This window comes from Asterias amurensis, chromosome 9 (assembly GCF_032118995.1).
Source record: "Asterias amurensis chromosome 9, ASM3211899v1".
In the NCBI taxonomy this organism is placed as follows: Eukaryota; Metazoa; Echinodermata; class Asteroidea; order Forcipulatida; family Asteriidae; genus Asterias; species Asterias amurensis.
The window spans coordinates 17,386,323-17,403,647 of NC_092656.1; the positions used below are offsets into that span (position 1 = coordinate 17,386,323).

A 17,325-nucleotide genomic window follows, 5' to 3' on the forward strand; every position below is an offset into this window, starting at 1 on the left:
CCCAACATAGATATTGACAAAATGGGTGACTGCCAATATAGGGCTTGATACATGTATGTCAAGATAAGTGCTGTGGCATGTTAAGTTGCAGGTCAAATTACTTAAAATTTACCCAGTCAGTTTCCCTGATGGTTTACTACTTGATATACACTAGCGGGATGCCTAGATGAGGAGGATTCTAGTATACAAATGTTGTAAAAGGTAATGTGGGGGCAAGGGAGGTATTCTTACAGGTAATAATCATTTCGTAGGATTGGGTTAGAAATTGTATTTATAATCGGTATGGAAATTTGTCATTAATGTTGTATTTTGATAACAATTAATTGTTGAGCGTGCACAACTTAGTTGTGAAACGTCGCGACGCGTCGCCTCCCCTCCTCACCTTCTCTCTTGCGTTCTCCAACTCAAGGAATTGGTCTTTGTATCTGGAATTGAGCTTTAACATTGGGGATGGGTATACTTGGCAATGATGGTACTTGGCATGATATGTAGGGTATTTCGTAATATTTTAGTGTTGATCGAGCGGGCCAACGCATTATCCGTAATGTGGATTATGTTTCGCCGCTTTTACGCATAGTTTTAATTCAATCGGTCTACTTAAAGTAAAAGTGAAAATAATTGTTTTTGTTTAGCCAGATGATTTTCTTCTTTATTGTAAATCCATTTTCAGTGGGAACAATGCCTGTTGAAAAACCTTCTTGCGCTTGGTTTGGAACAACTATTAATAAATACCTAAGACAGTTTATCCTTTCTGATTGGTCGAGGGGGCATCACGTGGGGGTGTTTGAACGAATGATAATTTACCTTGACTTCGTCTCAGTAAAATTATCAAGAATCGGGTTTAAACCACTTGTTGAAAACCTCTTCACCACACATTGATTCCCTTTTTAAAAAACCAGTTCATTTGCAAAAAATATATCATGAAAAAAAAACCCTATAAAATTGTCTACAAAGTAGCAACATCGGGCGATGTTTTTAAAAAGATAGTTCTAGTAGCAAATTGACTCCAGCTTATCTCTCAGATTAAAAAGTTGTTTACTTCCCCTAATTACCGCCTTTAATTGTACCGGTATGTCTTTGTTTGTCCTGTTGTGTGTACACGTTATGTACAACTTGTAAAGCTAACAAACCTTGATTGGAAACCTTTTGCTGTATATCTAAGAAAACAAACCAGTTAGGCCTAATGGTGTCACATTCGCCTTTTTTTTCATCGATAGCAAATATATTTTAAAGAATGAAATTGATGAACTTGCATACAAAGTTAATGTTGTCTTAACTTATTTCTTCTAGTGACTGTGGTCATATGGGTACATGCAGAGGAAATGGTAAAATTCTGTTTGCTTGGGCAAGAAATGCATCCCAGCCTTTAATACCTTCAGGTGAGTTTGCAACTCTGTCCTTATTGTTTGTGTTCCCTTTCCCCTACACACACTGAGTCTAAATAATTGCTTGGTAGTAAAATTTAATGCCTATCATAAAACTTTAGTGTTACTATCATTACTATATCTCTTAATAAAACGGTGATGCTTCAATAGACATATACACAGGATGCCATTTGAGTTGGGCACCTTTGGCTAGAGTTCAAAAGGAGGTTGCTCAATGCTGATTGGCCAATCCTTTGCGCTGCGCGTATATACATAGATGTGCGTTTCCATAGTTCATCATCGCTGTCACTCTAAAATGGATGGATGGTGATTCCAATGCGTTTATAAGGTCCATTGTTTGCTGTAGGTAGCTTGATTGAGAACCCAATATAAAGCAACCTGTAAATGTTACAAACATTGAGACCCCCTTCTACCTTTATGTAAATGTCAATATTTTAGAATACAGAATGCTCATTCTAATACAAAAGACCAGTGGCTTAACAAGTTAATAAAAATATATTGCACAAATCTGCCATATGCCTGGTCAGTATTTTCATACTAAGATTTTACATTGACTGCTGTGTACTTGGACATGGCTTAACATCAAGTTAATAAAAATATATTGCCAAAATCTGCCATATGCCTGGTCAGTATTTTCATACTAAGATTTTACATTGACTGCCGTGCACTTGGACATGACCGACTGTAACAATGTACTTTACACAATAAAAAGGGCTTTAATCTGAATTCGACATTGATCCTGGTGTTTTTGTAATTAGTCTTATAGTCTTAGTTAGTGTGACATGGTAATGGCATGTTGCTTAATTGTCCATAGAAAGTTGCCATGGTTTAGTTAGTGGCAAAGAAACAATGCATCACAGATTAATTTTGTCTACACATTTTAGTCATCAGTAATTGAGTTATCCGACGTGAACTGGTCAAAAAAGTCTTGTGTGTTTTTGATAGACATAAAAATAATACTTGGGAGACCAACTTCATCATTAAGCCCTCTGCGATGAGAGTACAAATGTAGTTGTTATACCTCAGCAATAAACTGTGAAGTTTGATTGGTCGAGAACCAATCATGTGACGCGCATAAAAACGCATGTTACATGGCTCGACGGGCCGGGTAACATGAAAAGTGATGTACACTGGTGTACATCACCTTGATCGTTCCCAGCGTTGGTCGATTTCGGGCTGTGTACGAAACAACCGCGGGTTCGAGGGAATTGTTTCTTGTTCGTCTGCTTATTAAACAATGAATAGTCCGTCGTAATAATGTTTGAAGATGAGAACAGAACTTCGAGAAGAGGAATAACAATTATACAAAGGTATAACAAAACAATTGTTGCACGTTGTGACTGGGGTCCATGGGTTTTGTACACCCTCGAGGGAAAATGGCACCCTCGACTTCGCCTCGGGTTCCATTTTCCCCCTCGAGTGTACAAAACGCCATGGACCCCGTCACAGCGTGCAACAATTGTATACTGGTCACCACTGAACTATTGCGTTTTCATTCTTATAATTATAATCATTACTTCATGTAGTACTAGTGAAATGATGACGTATCGCATACTTCGATTCAGATTGTTAGCGGGACTGACATTTTAAAAACCGTAAACCCTAAAAGAGAAAAACATTGCTTTACCTAAACAGAAATTGAATACCAGCCAAAATGACATACATTTAACATTGTTTTGACCAGTAATTGCTTGGCAAAGAAATTTGTCAAGCAGTAGTAAACCTATTTTCTGTTTCAAACAGCTTAATGCACTGGGCTGAGGACATTTGATCAAGCTTAGCGTCCATAAAAAATACCATGCAATGAATGTAATAGTCACAGATGCTTCAAGTCTCAGTTTGTCTGGAATATATCTACATGTAGGTTCCATTTCATCATCAAGCTTTGCTTTAAAGCAATTACCACTTACAGTATGTGATGCTCCAAGGCTTGTAGCAATGCATATTTTGTATGTCAAGTCCCCCAGTTAATTTGTCCTGGGTTGTACAATGTACGTGTGAACTTTGTCACAGTGCTTTATGAAGCATACAGCCAGAGGGTTGCATAAAAGACACTCATCTTACAAACGCATACTGTCTATACCCACACATCTCAATATATCCTCACTATTTCTAAACTGGGCATTATATTTCAGATTACTCCCCTCCCCCCCCATCTATTAAAATACATCTGCACAGAATCAAGCGGGTCATTAGTTTCAGGAAAACATTTTTACTGATGATAACATGTAGAACCCATTTTAAATGTGTTTCCTAATAATGTTCCTGCCAATTGTTTTGGCAATAAAATAAATATTCGGAGAAAGACTTTTTCGAATGAGAAGGTTTGTATTACGCTACTTGTTATTAATGGAATGTTTCATGATGGAATGTTTCGTGTTGAAAGGTTGAAAAAGAAAAACAAGGTCTGGTGTTGGTTCAAAAGCCATTTCAATTTGGAAACGTCAAGTTTCAGAGAAAGTGTGTGAATGCACTTTCCATTGTAATTTCTTAAGCTGGTTGTTTATCTGAAATTGTAGATAGCGACTGTCAGGAATAGTTGTTAGTATTCTGCCTTGCTACCTGATTATTTATACAGTTCCGCACTCTGCTCTGTTCATTCTTCACATAATTTATGAACCCCCTAATCACTACTCATAAACAATTCAGTGATTCCTTGAGAAATTTGGCCACTGATTATTTATGAATATCCAGAATATGAATTTGGGTTGTGGAGTTGCTCCCCCTCCCCCTTTGGAAAACCATTGTGATGAGTCATCATTAAAGACAGTGGACACTATTGGTAATTGTTAAAGACCAGTCTTCTCACTTGGTGTATCTCAACATATGCATAAAATAACAAACCTGTGAAAATTTGAGCTCAATCGGTTGTCGGAGTTCGAGATAACTATGAAAGAAAAAAACACCCTTGTCAAACGAAGTTGTGTGCTTTCAGATGCTTGATTTAGACTAAACTTGAGGTCTCGAAATCAAATTCGTGGAAAATTACTCCTTTCTCCAAAACTACGTCACTTCAGAGGGAGCACAATGTTTTATACTATCAACCTCTCCCCATTACTTGTTACCAAGTAAGGTTTTATGCCAAAAATTATTTTGAGTAATTACCAATAGTGTCCACTGCCTTTAAAAAGTTCAGGTTTCCCTTGTTGAGAACTATTTGACTTTAATCTTGCATGTATTGTTTGTTCTCCAGGTGTTGGTTTTCATGTTGGAGGAAGTAGTGGACTAAAATACTTCACTCTCCAAATTCATTATGGGGAATGGAGTCATCTGAAAGGTAACATTATTCAGTCATTCAAACCAAATGGGTTGTCACAAAATAACACATTGTTTGGTTTTGTTTGGAAATTTTTGTTAGTTTTACTCCAAGTTTTTTTTTTTTAATAGCAAACATAATTGAGCAGTGCATGTTAGTCTGATCTACTTTACTGTGTGTTTCAAAAAAACAAAACTAGACACTTTTGAAATGGTTGCCGAATAGAAGAGAAAGAAAAAACTAAAACAATTCTGTATAGTTCTTTAAACTTAGGCAGTGGGGAGTGTCGCCAACGTATCAGGATAAAATAAAAATTGATTAATACAATTAAAATGCACAAAATGTATAAAATAAATTAAACTTATATGTATTTACTTTGCAATTAAAGGAACACGTTGCCTTGGATCGGTCGAGTTGGTCTTTGAAAAGCGTTGGTAACCGTTTTTTATAAAATGCATATGGGTAGAAAGATGTTGTAAAAGTAGAATACAATGATCCACACAAACATGCCTCGAAATTGCGTGGTTTTCCTTTTACCTCGTCGACTAACACGTCGGCCATTTATGGGGGTCAAAATTTTGACTCCCATAAATGGCCGACCGTGTTAGTTCGCAGAGTAGAAGGAAAACCATGCAATTTCGAGGCAAACTTGTGTGGATCATTGTATTCTACTTTTAAAACATCTTTCCAACTATATGCATTATATACAAAACGGTTACAAACGCTTTTGTTTTGACCAACTCGTCCGATCCAAGGCAACGTGTTCCTTTAAAATGTAGTCCCAATACAATAAAGTGTAGTTGTCCATGATACAAAAACAAGAAATAAATGAAGAATACAGCAGCAAGTAATGAATAAATGATTTAAAAAAAAAAAAAATTAAAAACCAATAAAATAATACTGGGCAGGTTCAATAACTTGCATGTAATTCCTTTACAAGTCGGTTTAGTAATTTGCTGGTTTTCTCCTTAATTATTTAACCTCCAGGCATATATTTTAATATGTCGTGCCAAACTGCAACTATCGTATATCAAAATACAAATTAGCTAAATGACACAAGAATTTCAAACTCGAATGGAAATGCCTGCTTATGTTACAGTTACCTGTTCTGTTTGTTGCGTTTGAGAAAGACTCTGCAAGGGTCGAAAGGTCGAAACGTCAGGTAACTAACAGTTTTGTGCATACCAATTGGTCCTTTTGGTTGGTAAATTGGTTGCAACGTCTAGTTCTGTTATCTAATGTAGATGTATTAAGTTTTATAAAATTGTGAAAATTCGTTGTAATGCTACAGAGATATTTGAGATTTTGGACTGTAAATCTTACAATTAAAGTTGATCACGACCCTAACATATGGTGTTAAAAGCTATCCTCATACAGGAAAAAACCTCCCAAACCCATTTCATCTTCTCTATACTATGCTAATTGATTATGCCTTGGAGGCATTGTCTGAACCTGAAAAAGTAATAAGTAACCGTGTTGCCATAGTAACCATTGCCACCGATCCAGTAGTAATTAAGCCAGTGTATTAGCATGAGGCACATGAGCTATAGTGAGTACCGGTGAAGACGTCATGTATTTGCATTCAAAGATCAGTTCTCTTCACTGGTCATCACTCCCTCTCCTGTTTACTTGTCTGTCCTTGGATGGGAAGGTAGTCATGGCAACCTCCATCTTTATTACGTCAGCTCAGGTTGTGCGGCCAGCATGACCACAGGGCCTTTCTGCCAACAATTTTTATATGTTTTTGGGGGTCTTTATTCAAGCATCTACATACGTGCAGGGTTTATTTTTAGAATGGAGGACATGTTGTAAACGCAGTGGATGGTGGCACAGGGTGCATATTAAATTACCCCTGTGTGCATTTAAGTGTGTACATTTATAATTGAATTGCTTCTTTTTGAATGCATTGGTTAATGCCAGTTGTCCACCATACTGGCTTGAATTATTTGGTTGGTTCAATGAGGAATAGCAGAGGGTTTTTTGCCAAATAACATTACTTGTACGATAGTTGTACTTTCATTACATTACTTGTAGTTGACATTTGATATTTAACGTTTCACTGCATTTGAATATTAGCAATGTAATTTGATATCTGTTTTTAAAGGGATAGCACTCGTAGAACAATTTTTTAGATTTGATTTAAAACAGTTATATCCACTAAAATGTCATTAAAATGAATGACATGTTTGTTTTGTAAAGAAAATTTTTGAAAAAGGTGCATAAAGATAAAGTTCATTCAATTATTTTATTTATTTATTCGCGTGCCAAGCCACAATCATGTGTACACTCTTTTTTACAAAGACACCAAATATACAACAAATAAGAACTCTTTGCTGATCTTGTTTTTGACAAACTCGAAAGCACTTTTTTTGTTATCGTTGACACAGCGTTTGTTCATTGGTATATAAATAACATCATTGTTTTTGAAACTGTTCAAAAATGGACAGAAACAAAATGTGTACCCATGATTGTGGTTGTGCACACTGTTAAAGGAGATATTGCTAATATTGTGCCAATGTAAAACAATCTGTTATCAGACAGAAGTGGTGAGGAAATGTATTTGCTGGGTAATAACTTCTTTGGGGCTAGCCAAAATTGCCACCCGTTCTTTTCTTAACAAGAATCACATCATTTCATGCATACTTGTAAATCATCTTCACTTTATCCTGTTTATACGCTTTTTTTTTTTGATCCACTTAGTCCATTCAAAGTATCACATTCAGAATTTGAATTCAGACAAAAGTATTGCATAAATTGTAGATTGAATAACTATTTGTTGTTGTTTTTGTTGTTGTTGACAGGCATGGCACCAGATCACTCTGGAGTATCAATGTACATGACCTACATGCCGTAAGTATTGTTCTGTTAATAGTTCCAGCTCATTCTAGCCAGCACTGCTTCTACCCATAGATTAATAATACAAGCATCTACAAAGTATGTGTTTTTTCAAAAAATATTATGAATTGATCACATTTCTGGAAATAATACAAAAAACAATTGTCAGGTGTACAGTACAGTTTAGTAATTTTAGGATAACAAACTGATGTGATGTGACTTTGTTAAAGAATTAAAGAACAAACTGATGTAGAAATATTGGATGCATTTGAGTGCATTGTCACATAGTATAATCATATGAGGTAAAATATGGGACTATTCCATTTCATGAGTGAAGCTGAGTGGAAATAGAAAAGCCAGATTTAATCAAGTGATTGTATTATGTGACAATGCAGGAACAAATGAATTCAATATATGTTTTGAAGCTCACACACCAAAATGTATTTTTCCATTGACCTTTTTTCAAAATTAAACACACAAAAATTGCTGAAAAGTATTCCACCAGAATTCATAAAGAACTGAAGCTCTCAGACTTGTAATGAAAGTGGACAGGAATAGTTGAGTGGGTAGCATTATACCTAAACACTAAGTCTTATTCCTGTAGTGATAGTTATAATATTGGGAGAAAAATAGTGATGCTATAGGAGTACCTTGTCTTTGCGCTGGTTGACACTTTCTGCTGGAAACCCATTAAACGATGATCCAATTACCTAAACCATTAGACACATGGCAAGCTGGGAACTGTCTTCTGTGTTGTCTGGGTCTCCATGGTCTGATTGACACTAATTAAAGGCAGTGGACACTATTGGTAATTACTCAAAATAATTATTGGCATAAAACCTTTCTTGGTGACTAGTAATGGGGAGAGGTTGATGGTATAAAACATTGTGAGAAACGGCTCCCTCTGAAGTGACGTAGTTTTCGGGAAAGAAGTAATTTTCCACGAATTTGTTTTCGAGACCTCAAGTTTAGAACTTGATGTCTCGAAATCAACCATCTTCGTGTTGCAAGGGTTGTTTTTCTTTCATTATTATCTCGCAACTTCGATGACTGATTGAGCTCAAATTTTCACAGGTTTGTTATTTTATGCATATTTTGAGATACACCAGCTGTGAAGGCTAGTCTTTGACAATTACCAATGGTGTCCACTGCCTTTAAACTTAATTAAAGTAAAAACAGTTTATTGGGACAGAGTCATTTTTATCCTGGTCTGGATTTTCTTTAAAAATGAATAGAAATCAGTTTTGTGCAGAGCATCAATGCACCACTGACATTTTCACAAGACCTTTCATATTTGTCTTGTTTTAAATAGCTCGAGGCAGTTTGGATTTACAAACGGTAAACCCCGCTCCCCATACATTTATTACTTCTTAAAAGATTGCATGAGTGACTTGTTTGGTTCTTGCGGACCTTTGCTAATTCTAAAATTACTGGACCTTAACAGTTTTCTGATTTCTGAGTATTTCCTTGAGTATTTCCTTGAGTATTTCAAGCCCTGTTCTAGTGTTCTTTACGGTTTGGGCTTTAATGACATAAATTGATGTTATTAGGTAAATGCTGTTTTAAAATCATTTGATAAGTAGCTGCAAACTTACAGAGAATGTAAGCCAAATGAAAAAAAATATTATGTTAATCCCCTAAAATGAGATGTTGTGTGCTGTAGTTGCTGACTGCCTTGGAATCATCTGGTTCCATTTGGTATTGAAAGGAAATCATCCATCATGTATTACATCCAGTTGGAAATCTCTGCTCAAAATCCAAGTCTCCCTGTAGTATATGTAATTTATGTCCCTCGACTTCACTTGATTTTATGGGGGCTAGAGTTTTGGCAGAAGCAGCAGCATGGAATTATGGAACACTCTTCCCGACAACAACGACAACAACGTATGTTAATTAAAGCCATTGGACACTTTCAGAACAGAAACGAAAATAAAAGTTCACAGATTTACAAATAACTTAATGGAGAAAGAGTATTATTCCATGAAATGCTTTACTTTTTGAGAAAACATTAAAACAATTATCATTGTATTCTACTTTTTAAACATCTTTCTAACCATGCATTTTGTAACAAACGATTACAAACGCTTTTTAAAGACCAACTGGACCGATCCAAGGCAACGTGTTCCTTTAAGTTGAGAAATCAGCCCTAGAATATTTAAAACGCAATATTAGTACTAGTCCTAATTACCTATCTGCTGCTTTTAACTACATTTCCAAATTCAAAATGTCCGTCAAAGATCTGGAATTTTGTTGGCATTGTAAGACCCACCTCTTCATGTACACCGTACGTATAACAACATGTTATTGAAAAATACAGAAACTTTGCACCCTTTTGATATTCATAAGTTAGATTTGAAACCTTTAGTTTTGAATACATTGTTTTCATCCTAAACAACACAGTGTTGTACCATACACCTTTAACATTTCTAAAAAGGCTTGCTGGGAAGGATACATTGCGTGATAGTTTGGCTCTAAGATGTTCCAATTAAATACTGACGCAACAGTGGAAGTTAAAATTGAAACTGTGTAATGTGACAAACAGGAACTTGTTTTAAAAAAATCAAGTAGAGGCCACCAACCATAGAAAGCTAGGCGCAAGAATCATAATATGCGATTCAATCAGGTCAATAGATTACCATATGATTGAATATATGAAAAACAAGGCAGCTGGTTTGGTTTGAATGGTTTTAGTTAATGGAATTTACAAAGGCACAAGTTACACATTTTATCAAGTTCTAAAATCTGTAAATAACAGATTACTTGTCCCTCTAGAATGATGTTCCAAACAAGTGCATTATCCATTATCATCTTGTAAAGTACATCAAGTATCTAAGCCCTGTTACAAGCATATAGCAATTGTCTGGAAGGCTCATCTCCCTTAAGTACTTACATGTATAATATGCTGGATGGGAAATGAGTTTGATTTGAAAAGGAAGTAATTTATCAGCATTGGTGTTGGCATAAGTCACAGTCAATTTCCTGTCATCCCATAGATAGATACAAGGAAGGATCCCCTCAGAGTCTGAACTTGTGCTACCTTCAAACTAGATTATTTTGTTTCTTTCATTTGTGGATGTATCGCCATAAGGGATTGATTTAGAAAAACACATTTTGTAATCATAATAAGAATAATACAGTAACTAGTTCTCGTACTGCATTTTACAATAACTGTCTCAATGCACTTTACCATAGTGCCCTCGTCATTGGGCCAATTACATTCCTTAAATCTTTCTCATCTCCCTGGGGAGTAACAACCTGGGCAACCGTAGTGCTCTAAAGGCTTTTTCATACACAATTTTCAACCTCTACCCTCGCAGGTACCCCTTAGTACCCCTGGGTGAAGAGAAGCAAATATAGTAAAGTGAATTGCCTATAAGGACACAAGTGTCGTGACCGGTACTCAAACCCACACTCCGATGACTTAACCACCAGAACTTGAATTCCGATGCTCTAAACCTCTCGGCCATGAAACTCTAGTTGGTTCTTCCTTCTTTCAGCTGATATCTTCTTCAACATCTCCATCTTCACAGATTTCTTGAGGCCTTAAATAAGTAAATGAAAGATGCAAGTCACTTTCAGACTGATCATATAAATAATTAAATGTTGTCTGTGGATAACTGTATTCATTATTGTATTTGCAGGCAGCCATATGCCGGGGGTGTTTATCTATTAGGAGCATCATCCATGTCTATTCCGCCCGGAGTAACAAGTAAGTATGAAGTGAAAATTAAGCTTGACAGTGTGTTTTCATTAGTCTTAAAGGTCATCAACCCAACATTTTAACGTGCTTTGCTTAGATTGCCATTTTGGTAGTTTGACTGGTGCAACATGATGTACATGTATAAAGCATGTAAGACTTTTTCAGGCCTGTTTGCCTTGTTTTTAAAAGGGCAAGGGCACCAAGGCATTTTCTTCTTGGTAAGGCCTGTTTGCCTTGTTTTTGAAAGGGCAAGTGCACGGAGGCATTTTCTTCTTAGTAAGGCCTGTTTGCCTTGTTTTTGAAAGGGCAAGTGCACGGAGGCATTTTCTTCTTAGTAAGGCCTGTTTGCCTTGTTTTTGAAAGGGCAAGTGCACAGAGGCATTTTCTTCTTAGTAAGGCCTGTTTGCCTTGTTTTTGAAAGGGCAAGTGCACAGAGGCATTTTCTTCTTGGTAAGGCCTGTTTGCCTTGTTTTTGAAAGGGCAAGTGCACGGAGGCATTTTCTTATTGGTAAGGCCTGTTTGCCTTGTTTTTGAAAGGGCAAGTGCACGGAGGCATTTTCTTCTTGGTAAGGCCTGTTTGCCTTGTTTTTGAAAGGGCAAGTGCACGGAGGCATTTTCTTATTGGTAAGGCCTGTTTGCCTTGTTTTTGAAAGGGCAAGTGCACGGAGGCATTTTCTTCTTGGTAAGGCCTGTTTGCCTTGTTTTTGAAAGGGCAAGTGCACCAAGGCATTTTCTTATTGGTAAGGCCTGTTTGCCATGTTTTTAAAAGGGCAAGGGCACCAAGGCATTTTCTTCTTGGTAAGGCCTGTTTGCCTTGTTTTTGAAAGGGCAAGTGCACGGAGGCATTTTCTTATTGGTAAGGCCTGTTTGCCTTGTTTTTGAAAGGGCAAGTGCACGGAGGCATTTTCTTCTTGGTAAGGCCTGTTTGCCTTGTTTTTGAAAGGGCAAGTGCACGGAGGCATTTTCTTATTGGTAAGGCCTGTTTGCCTTGTTTTTGAAAGGGCAAGTGCACGGAGGCATTTTCTTCTTGGTAAGGCCTGTTTGCCTTGTTTTTGAAAGGGCAAGTGCACGGAGGCATTTTCTTATTGGTAAGGCCTGTTTGCCTTGTTTTTGAAAGGGCAAGTGCACGGAGGCATTTTCTTCTTGGTAAGGCCTTTTTGTCTTGTTTTTGAAAGGGCAAGTGCACGGAGGCATTTTCTTCTTGGTAAGGCCTGTTTGCCTTGTTTTTGAAAGGGCAAGTGCACGGAGGCATTTTCTTATTGGTAAGGCCTGTTTGCCATGTTTTTAAAAGGGCAAGGGCACCAAGGCATTTTCTTCTTGGTAAGGCCTGTTTGCCTTGTTTTTGAAAGGGCAAGTGCACGGAGGCATTTTCTTATTGGTAAGGCCTGTTTGCCTTGTTTTTGAAAGGGCAAGTGCACGGAGGCATTTTCTTCTTGGTAAGGCCTGTTTGCCTTGTTTTTGAAAGGGCAAGTGCACGGAGGCATTTTCTTCTTGGTAAGGCCTTTTTGTCTTGTTTTTGAAAGGGCAAGTGCACGGAGGCATTTTCTTCTTGGTAAGGCCTGTTTGCCTTGTTTTTGAAAGGGCAAGTGCACGGAGGCATTTTCTTCTTGGTAAGGCCTTTTTGTCTTGTTTTTGAAAGGGCAAGTGCACGGAGGCATTTTCTTCTTGGTAAGGCCTGTTTGCCTTGTTTTTGAAAGGGCAAGTGCACGGAGGCATTTTCTTATTGGTAAGGCCTGTTTGCCATGTTTTTAAAAGGGCAAGGGCACCAAGGCATTTTCTTCTTGGTAAGGCCTGTTTGCCTTGTTTTTGAAAGGGCAAGTGCACGGAGGCATTTTCTTATTGGTAAGGCCTGTTTGCCTTGTTTTTGAAAGGGCAAGTGCACGGAGGCATTTTCTTCTTGGTAAGGCCTGTTTGCCTTGTTTTTGAAAGGGCAAGTGCACGGAGGCATTTTCTTCTTGGTAAGGCCTTTTTGTCTTGTTTTTGAAAGGGCAAGTGCACGGAGGCATTTTCTTCTTGGTAAGGCCTGTTTGCCTTGTTTTTGAAAGGGCAAGTGCACGGAGGCATTTTCTTATTGGTAAGGCCTGTTTGCCTTGTTTTTGAAAGGGCAAGTGCACGGAGGCATTTTCTTATTGGTAAGGCCTGTTTGCCTTGTTTTTGAAAGGGCAAGTGCACGGAGGCATTTTCTTCTTGGTAAGGCCTGTTTGCCTTGTTTTTGAAAGGGCAAGTGCACGGAGGCATTTTCTTATTGGTAAGGCCTGTTTGCCTTGTTTTTGAAAGGGCAAGTGCACGGAGGCATTTTCTTCTTGGTAAGGCCTGTTTGCCTTGTTTTTGAAAGGGCAAGTGCACGGAGGCATTTTCTTCTTGGTAAGGCCTTTTTGTCTTGTTTTTGAAAGGGCAAGTGCACGGAGGCATTTTCTTCTTGGTAAGGCCTGTTTGCCTTGTTTTTGAAAGGGCAAGTGCACGGAGGCATTTTCTTCTTGGTAAGGCCTTTTTGTCTTGTTTTTGAAAGGGCAAGTGCACGGAGGCATTTTCTTCTTGGTAAGGCCTGTTTGCCTTGTTTTTGAAAGGGCAAGTGCACGGAGGCATTTTCTTCTTGGTAAGGCCTGTTTGCCTTGTTTTTGAAAGGGCATGGGCACCAAGGCATTTTCTTCTTCGTAAAGGGCATGATGAAACGGAAAACTTGTACTGGAGCATTTCAAGGGCACCAAGGCAATGACCATGGGACACGGAGGCAATCGTCTTTGCTGCCTCCGTGAAGTATCAGGCGTGCTTTTTAGATCAAGTGGCAGAACAGGATCATTTTATGCTGTACATGTACATGTACTGTTTAATGTTCATGTGTGGCAGACCAAGTTGAGCAAGGCTTAAGAGGCTATTTTCTTTGTTGGTCATTTCGCCCACGTAACATTGTCAGTGTGTTATTCTATGGATCTGCCTTCAGGGCGAATGAAACCTTATCATAACAGATGACATTCGACATTGCCACGGTAACAATTATTACAGCTGATGAGCATCTTCAAGGGGAGTCATGAGTTGGGACTTTTCATTTCTTTGTTTTCCTTTTGCTTGTCAAAATGATTGAAGACTTGAATGCTGATATCTTAAAGAGAGAGAAAAAAAAACTTGAACAAACCCAAAAGACTTTGAAGTCAGGTAGGAATTCTGCTTGATTGGGTATCCTGTTTCAATAATCTGTATGCCAATATTCAAAATGACTGCAGGCAACTTTCTCTTGACACACAACATACATGTATTTGTAACAGAATGAACTATCTTAAAGGGTCTGGGTACTTTTTGTAGGACACAAAACACAATGTCCACAGATTTACATTAAACTCACACAGTTTAAAGATAATGATTGTAGAAAGCTTTTCTTAAAATGTTACTTGCTGAGGTGCTGTAGCTTTTGAGAAATGAGTAAAACAAGTTACAAATATTAGTTTTGTCTCAGTGAGCCGAAAATTATATTAGCATGTAAAATGTACTTTCGTGACATTGTCTTACTCATCTCAAAAACTAGAGCACCTCAGCAAGTAAAATTTTAGTGTTAGCTTTCTACTACAATTATCTTCAAACCATATAAGTTTAATATTACAGGCACTGCCGTCGATTTCACAAAACTCTTCCTAACTTAAGACTAATCTTATAGGACTTAGGACGAGTCGCAACCCTGCACTGTAGCACATGCAGACCTTAAGATTAATCCCAAGTTAGGAAGAGTTACTCGTCCTAACTCGAGATAAGACGAGTCATAACTCTTTGTGAAATCGACGGCAGGACACTAATGGTAATTACTCAAAATAATTGTTAGCATAAAAACTTACTTGGTAACAAGCAATGGAGAGCTGTTGATAGTATAAAGCATTGTGAGAAACAACTCCCTCTGAAGTAAGGTAGTTTTTGAGAAAGAAGTAATTTTCCACTAAAATATTTTAATTTTGTTTTGAGACCTCGGAATTAGATTTGAGGTTCCGCAATCAAGCATCTGAAAGCACACAACTTTGTATGACAAGGGTGTTTTTTCTTTCATTATTCATTATTATAATCTCGCAACTACATCGACCAACTGAGTTCAAATTTTCACAGGTTTGAGATTTTGTGCATAAATATTGTGATACAACAAGTGAGAAGAATGGTCTTTGACAATTACCAAGGTGTCCAGTGTCTTTAATCTGTGGGCATTGTGTTTTGTGTAAAAAAAATACACAAATCTCTTTAACCTGTAAATTTAAACCTGTGTTTGTACAAAAACTTAATGATGGTTAGAGTTTTTTATTTTATCTCTTGGTTTCCACTTGTTGGATTCAGGCTACCGGTAAAGTATGGTCCAATCGTAGAGTTAAAAACAAGGTCTACATAAAGAGAGCGCATTGGTGATGCTGCGTGCACAAACGCGTAGGATTATTTCCTTGGTCAAAGTCATCACTTGTTTGGGTGCTTTAACAATGTGTCTGATTTGAATGAATGGCACACACGTTCATTTACAAACAGCTTTCACTAAAAATACTGTGTTGATACCACCAGACTCTGATTACTGTGTTAACGCTTTTAAGCACATTAGAATGTCTGTACACTAAGGAGAGGAAAGTTACCCATAAATTGCATAAACATCCCTGCTTCTGAAAAGTAGTGTTGTAGACAAGTGGGTCTGAAAACATTCAGAGTTTAGAATTTACGTTTTGCAAATGAGAAAATGAAGTTGACACGAGCTATTCACTGGGATCAAGACTTGCATGTTAAGATATGTCTTAACTATGCAGAATACTAAACACTAATTTGTGTTTTAAAAAGTCACGATAGGTCTACTTCTTGCATCTATGTAAAGGACCATCATCCACAGTTGTGTTCAATCTGAACACATTCCATGGTCATTAGTTCCTTGTAATCAAGTTTGATATAATTTAAGGGTTGTTGTGAATCTATTAAGAGGATGGGAATGTTATAAATAGTATATCATGCTTCTGCTCCAGTCTCTTTCTTTTGATATTGAGGTTTAATTTGTAGAGTTGTTCTCGCTTTGAGGAAACAAAACATTTGTGTTCACTTGAGAAGGGAAATTAGCCTTGGGTTGTTTGTACAGAATGACCTACATTACTCTTGGGTCTCTCCCTGCATGGTGTGTCCTTATAACCTTTCTGGATCTCTTCCGCCTGGATCCGCCTGGATGCATTGACATTGGATGTCATAGGGAAGTGCAAGGAGTAGCAGGAAGCATGTTATACTTACATTGATGGTACTGCTCCAGATCAAGCTGGATGATCTAGAAATGGAACATGAGAAACACAAATTTCAAGGGGGGGGGGGAAAGAATGTAATAAATGGTCGCTTTGGTTTGTTTAATCGAGTGAGTATACAAATATATTAACTACAAAACAAGCTAATCCAGTTTAGATTTAATTGACTTTGTTTCGCAAAATTGTATTCTATTACAGAGTTTGAGGGGTTAACCCAAGACAAATACTTCATTTTTCTATTTCTGAGGTAGTGCTACGTGTTAAGTTCAAATAAAATTATGAATTTTACTGAATCAATTAATTTTTAATTAGAAATATGATGTTCCTCAAAGTGCAAAGTTCCAGACCTATTGAAGTCGCTCTGTGCCTCCATACGCTGTTGATACAAACTCTCTGCACAGACTTACTGCAACTTGATACATTATCTTGCATGTAACTGTTCCTTTTTTCTATTTGATCTTTAGATTACCATGCTGATGTTGCATGTGCGTACAGGGATCCCATTCCTATCTACCCTTTTGCTTTTCGTACCCACGCCCATGAGCTGAGCACAGTCATCAGTGGGTACCGTATACGACAAGGGGAATGGGCCCTATTGGGTAAAGGAAACCCACAATGGCCACAGGTAGGTCTAACAACATACATGTACATGTAAGAGTTTTCTTAAACAAACCATATATGACAGTCAATTTTACTAAGATGTAAAGACTTAACCAGAATCCATGAGCATAATAAAGAGGTCGTTTAGACACATTAAATTTTGTACTTGAGCCTTTTTTACTCCGTTCGCTCTGTTAAAGACAGTGGACACTATTGGTAGATGTCAACGACCAGTCTTCTCACTTCATGGTGTATCTCAACATATGCATAAAATATCACACCTGTGAAAATTTGAGCTCGATTGGTCGTCGGAGT

The 17,325-nt window shown here is 37.5% G+C and overlaps 1 protein-coding gene across 2 annotated transcripts in view; it reads left to right on the forward strand.

Moving 5' to 3' along the window:
- Nucleotides 1-17,325, forward strand: part of LOC139941513 (peptidyl-glycine alpha-amidating monooxygenase B-like) — a 53,896-nt gene that overhangs the window by 13,584 nt on the left and 22,987 nt on the right. For both annotated transcript variants that reach the window (XM_071938047.1, XM_071938048.1), the window contains exons 5-9: nucleotides 1,291-1,379; nucleotides 4,579-4,662; nucleotides 7,443-7,491; nucleotides 11,118-11,185; nucleotides 16,875-17,035. In XM_071938047.1, coding sequence (XP_071794148.1) covers nucleotides 1,291-1,379; nucleotides 4,579-4,662; nucleotides 7,443-7,491; nucleotides 11,118-11,185; nucleotides 16,875-17,035 — 451 coding nt within the window. The remainder of the gene's footprint in view (nucleotides 1-1,290; nucleotides 1,380-4,578; nucleotides 4,663-7,442; nucleotides 7,492-11,117; nucleotides 11,186-16,874; nucleotides 17,036-17,325) is intronic.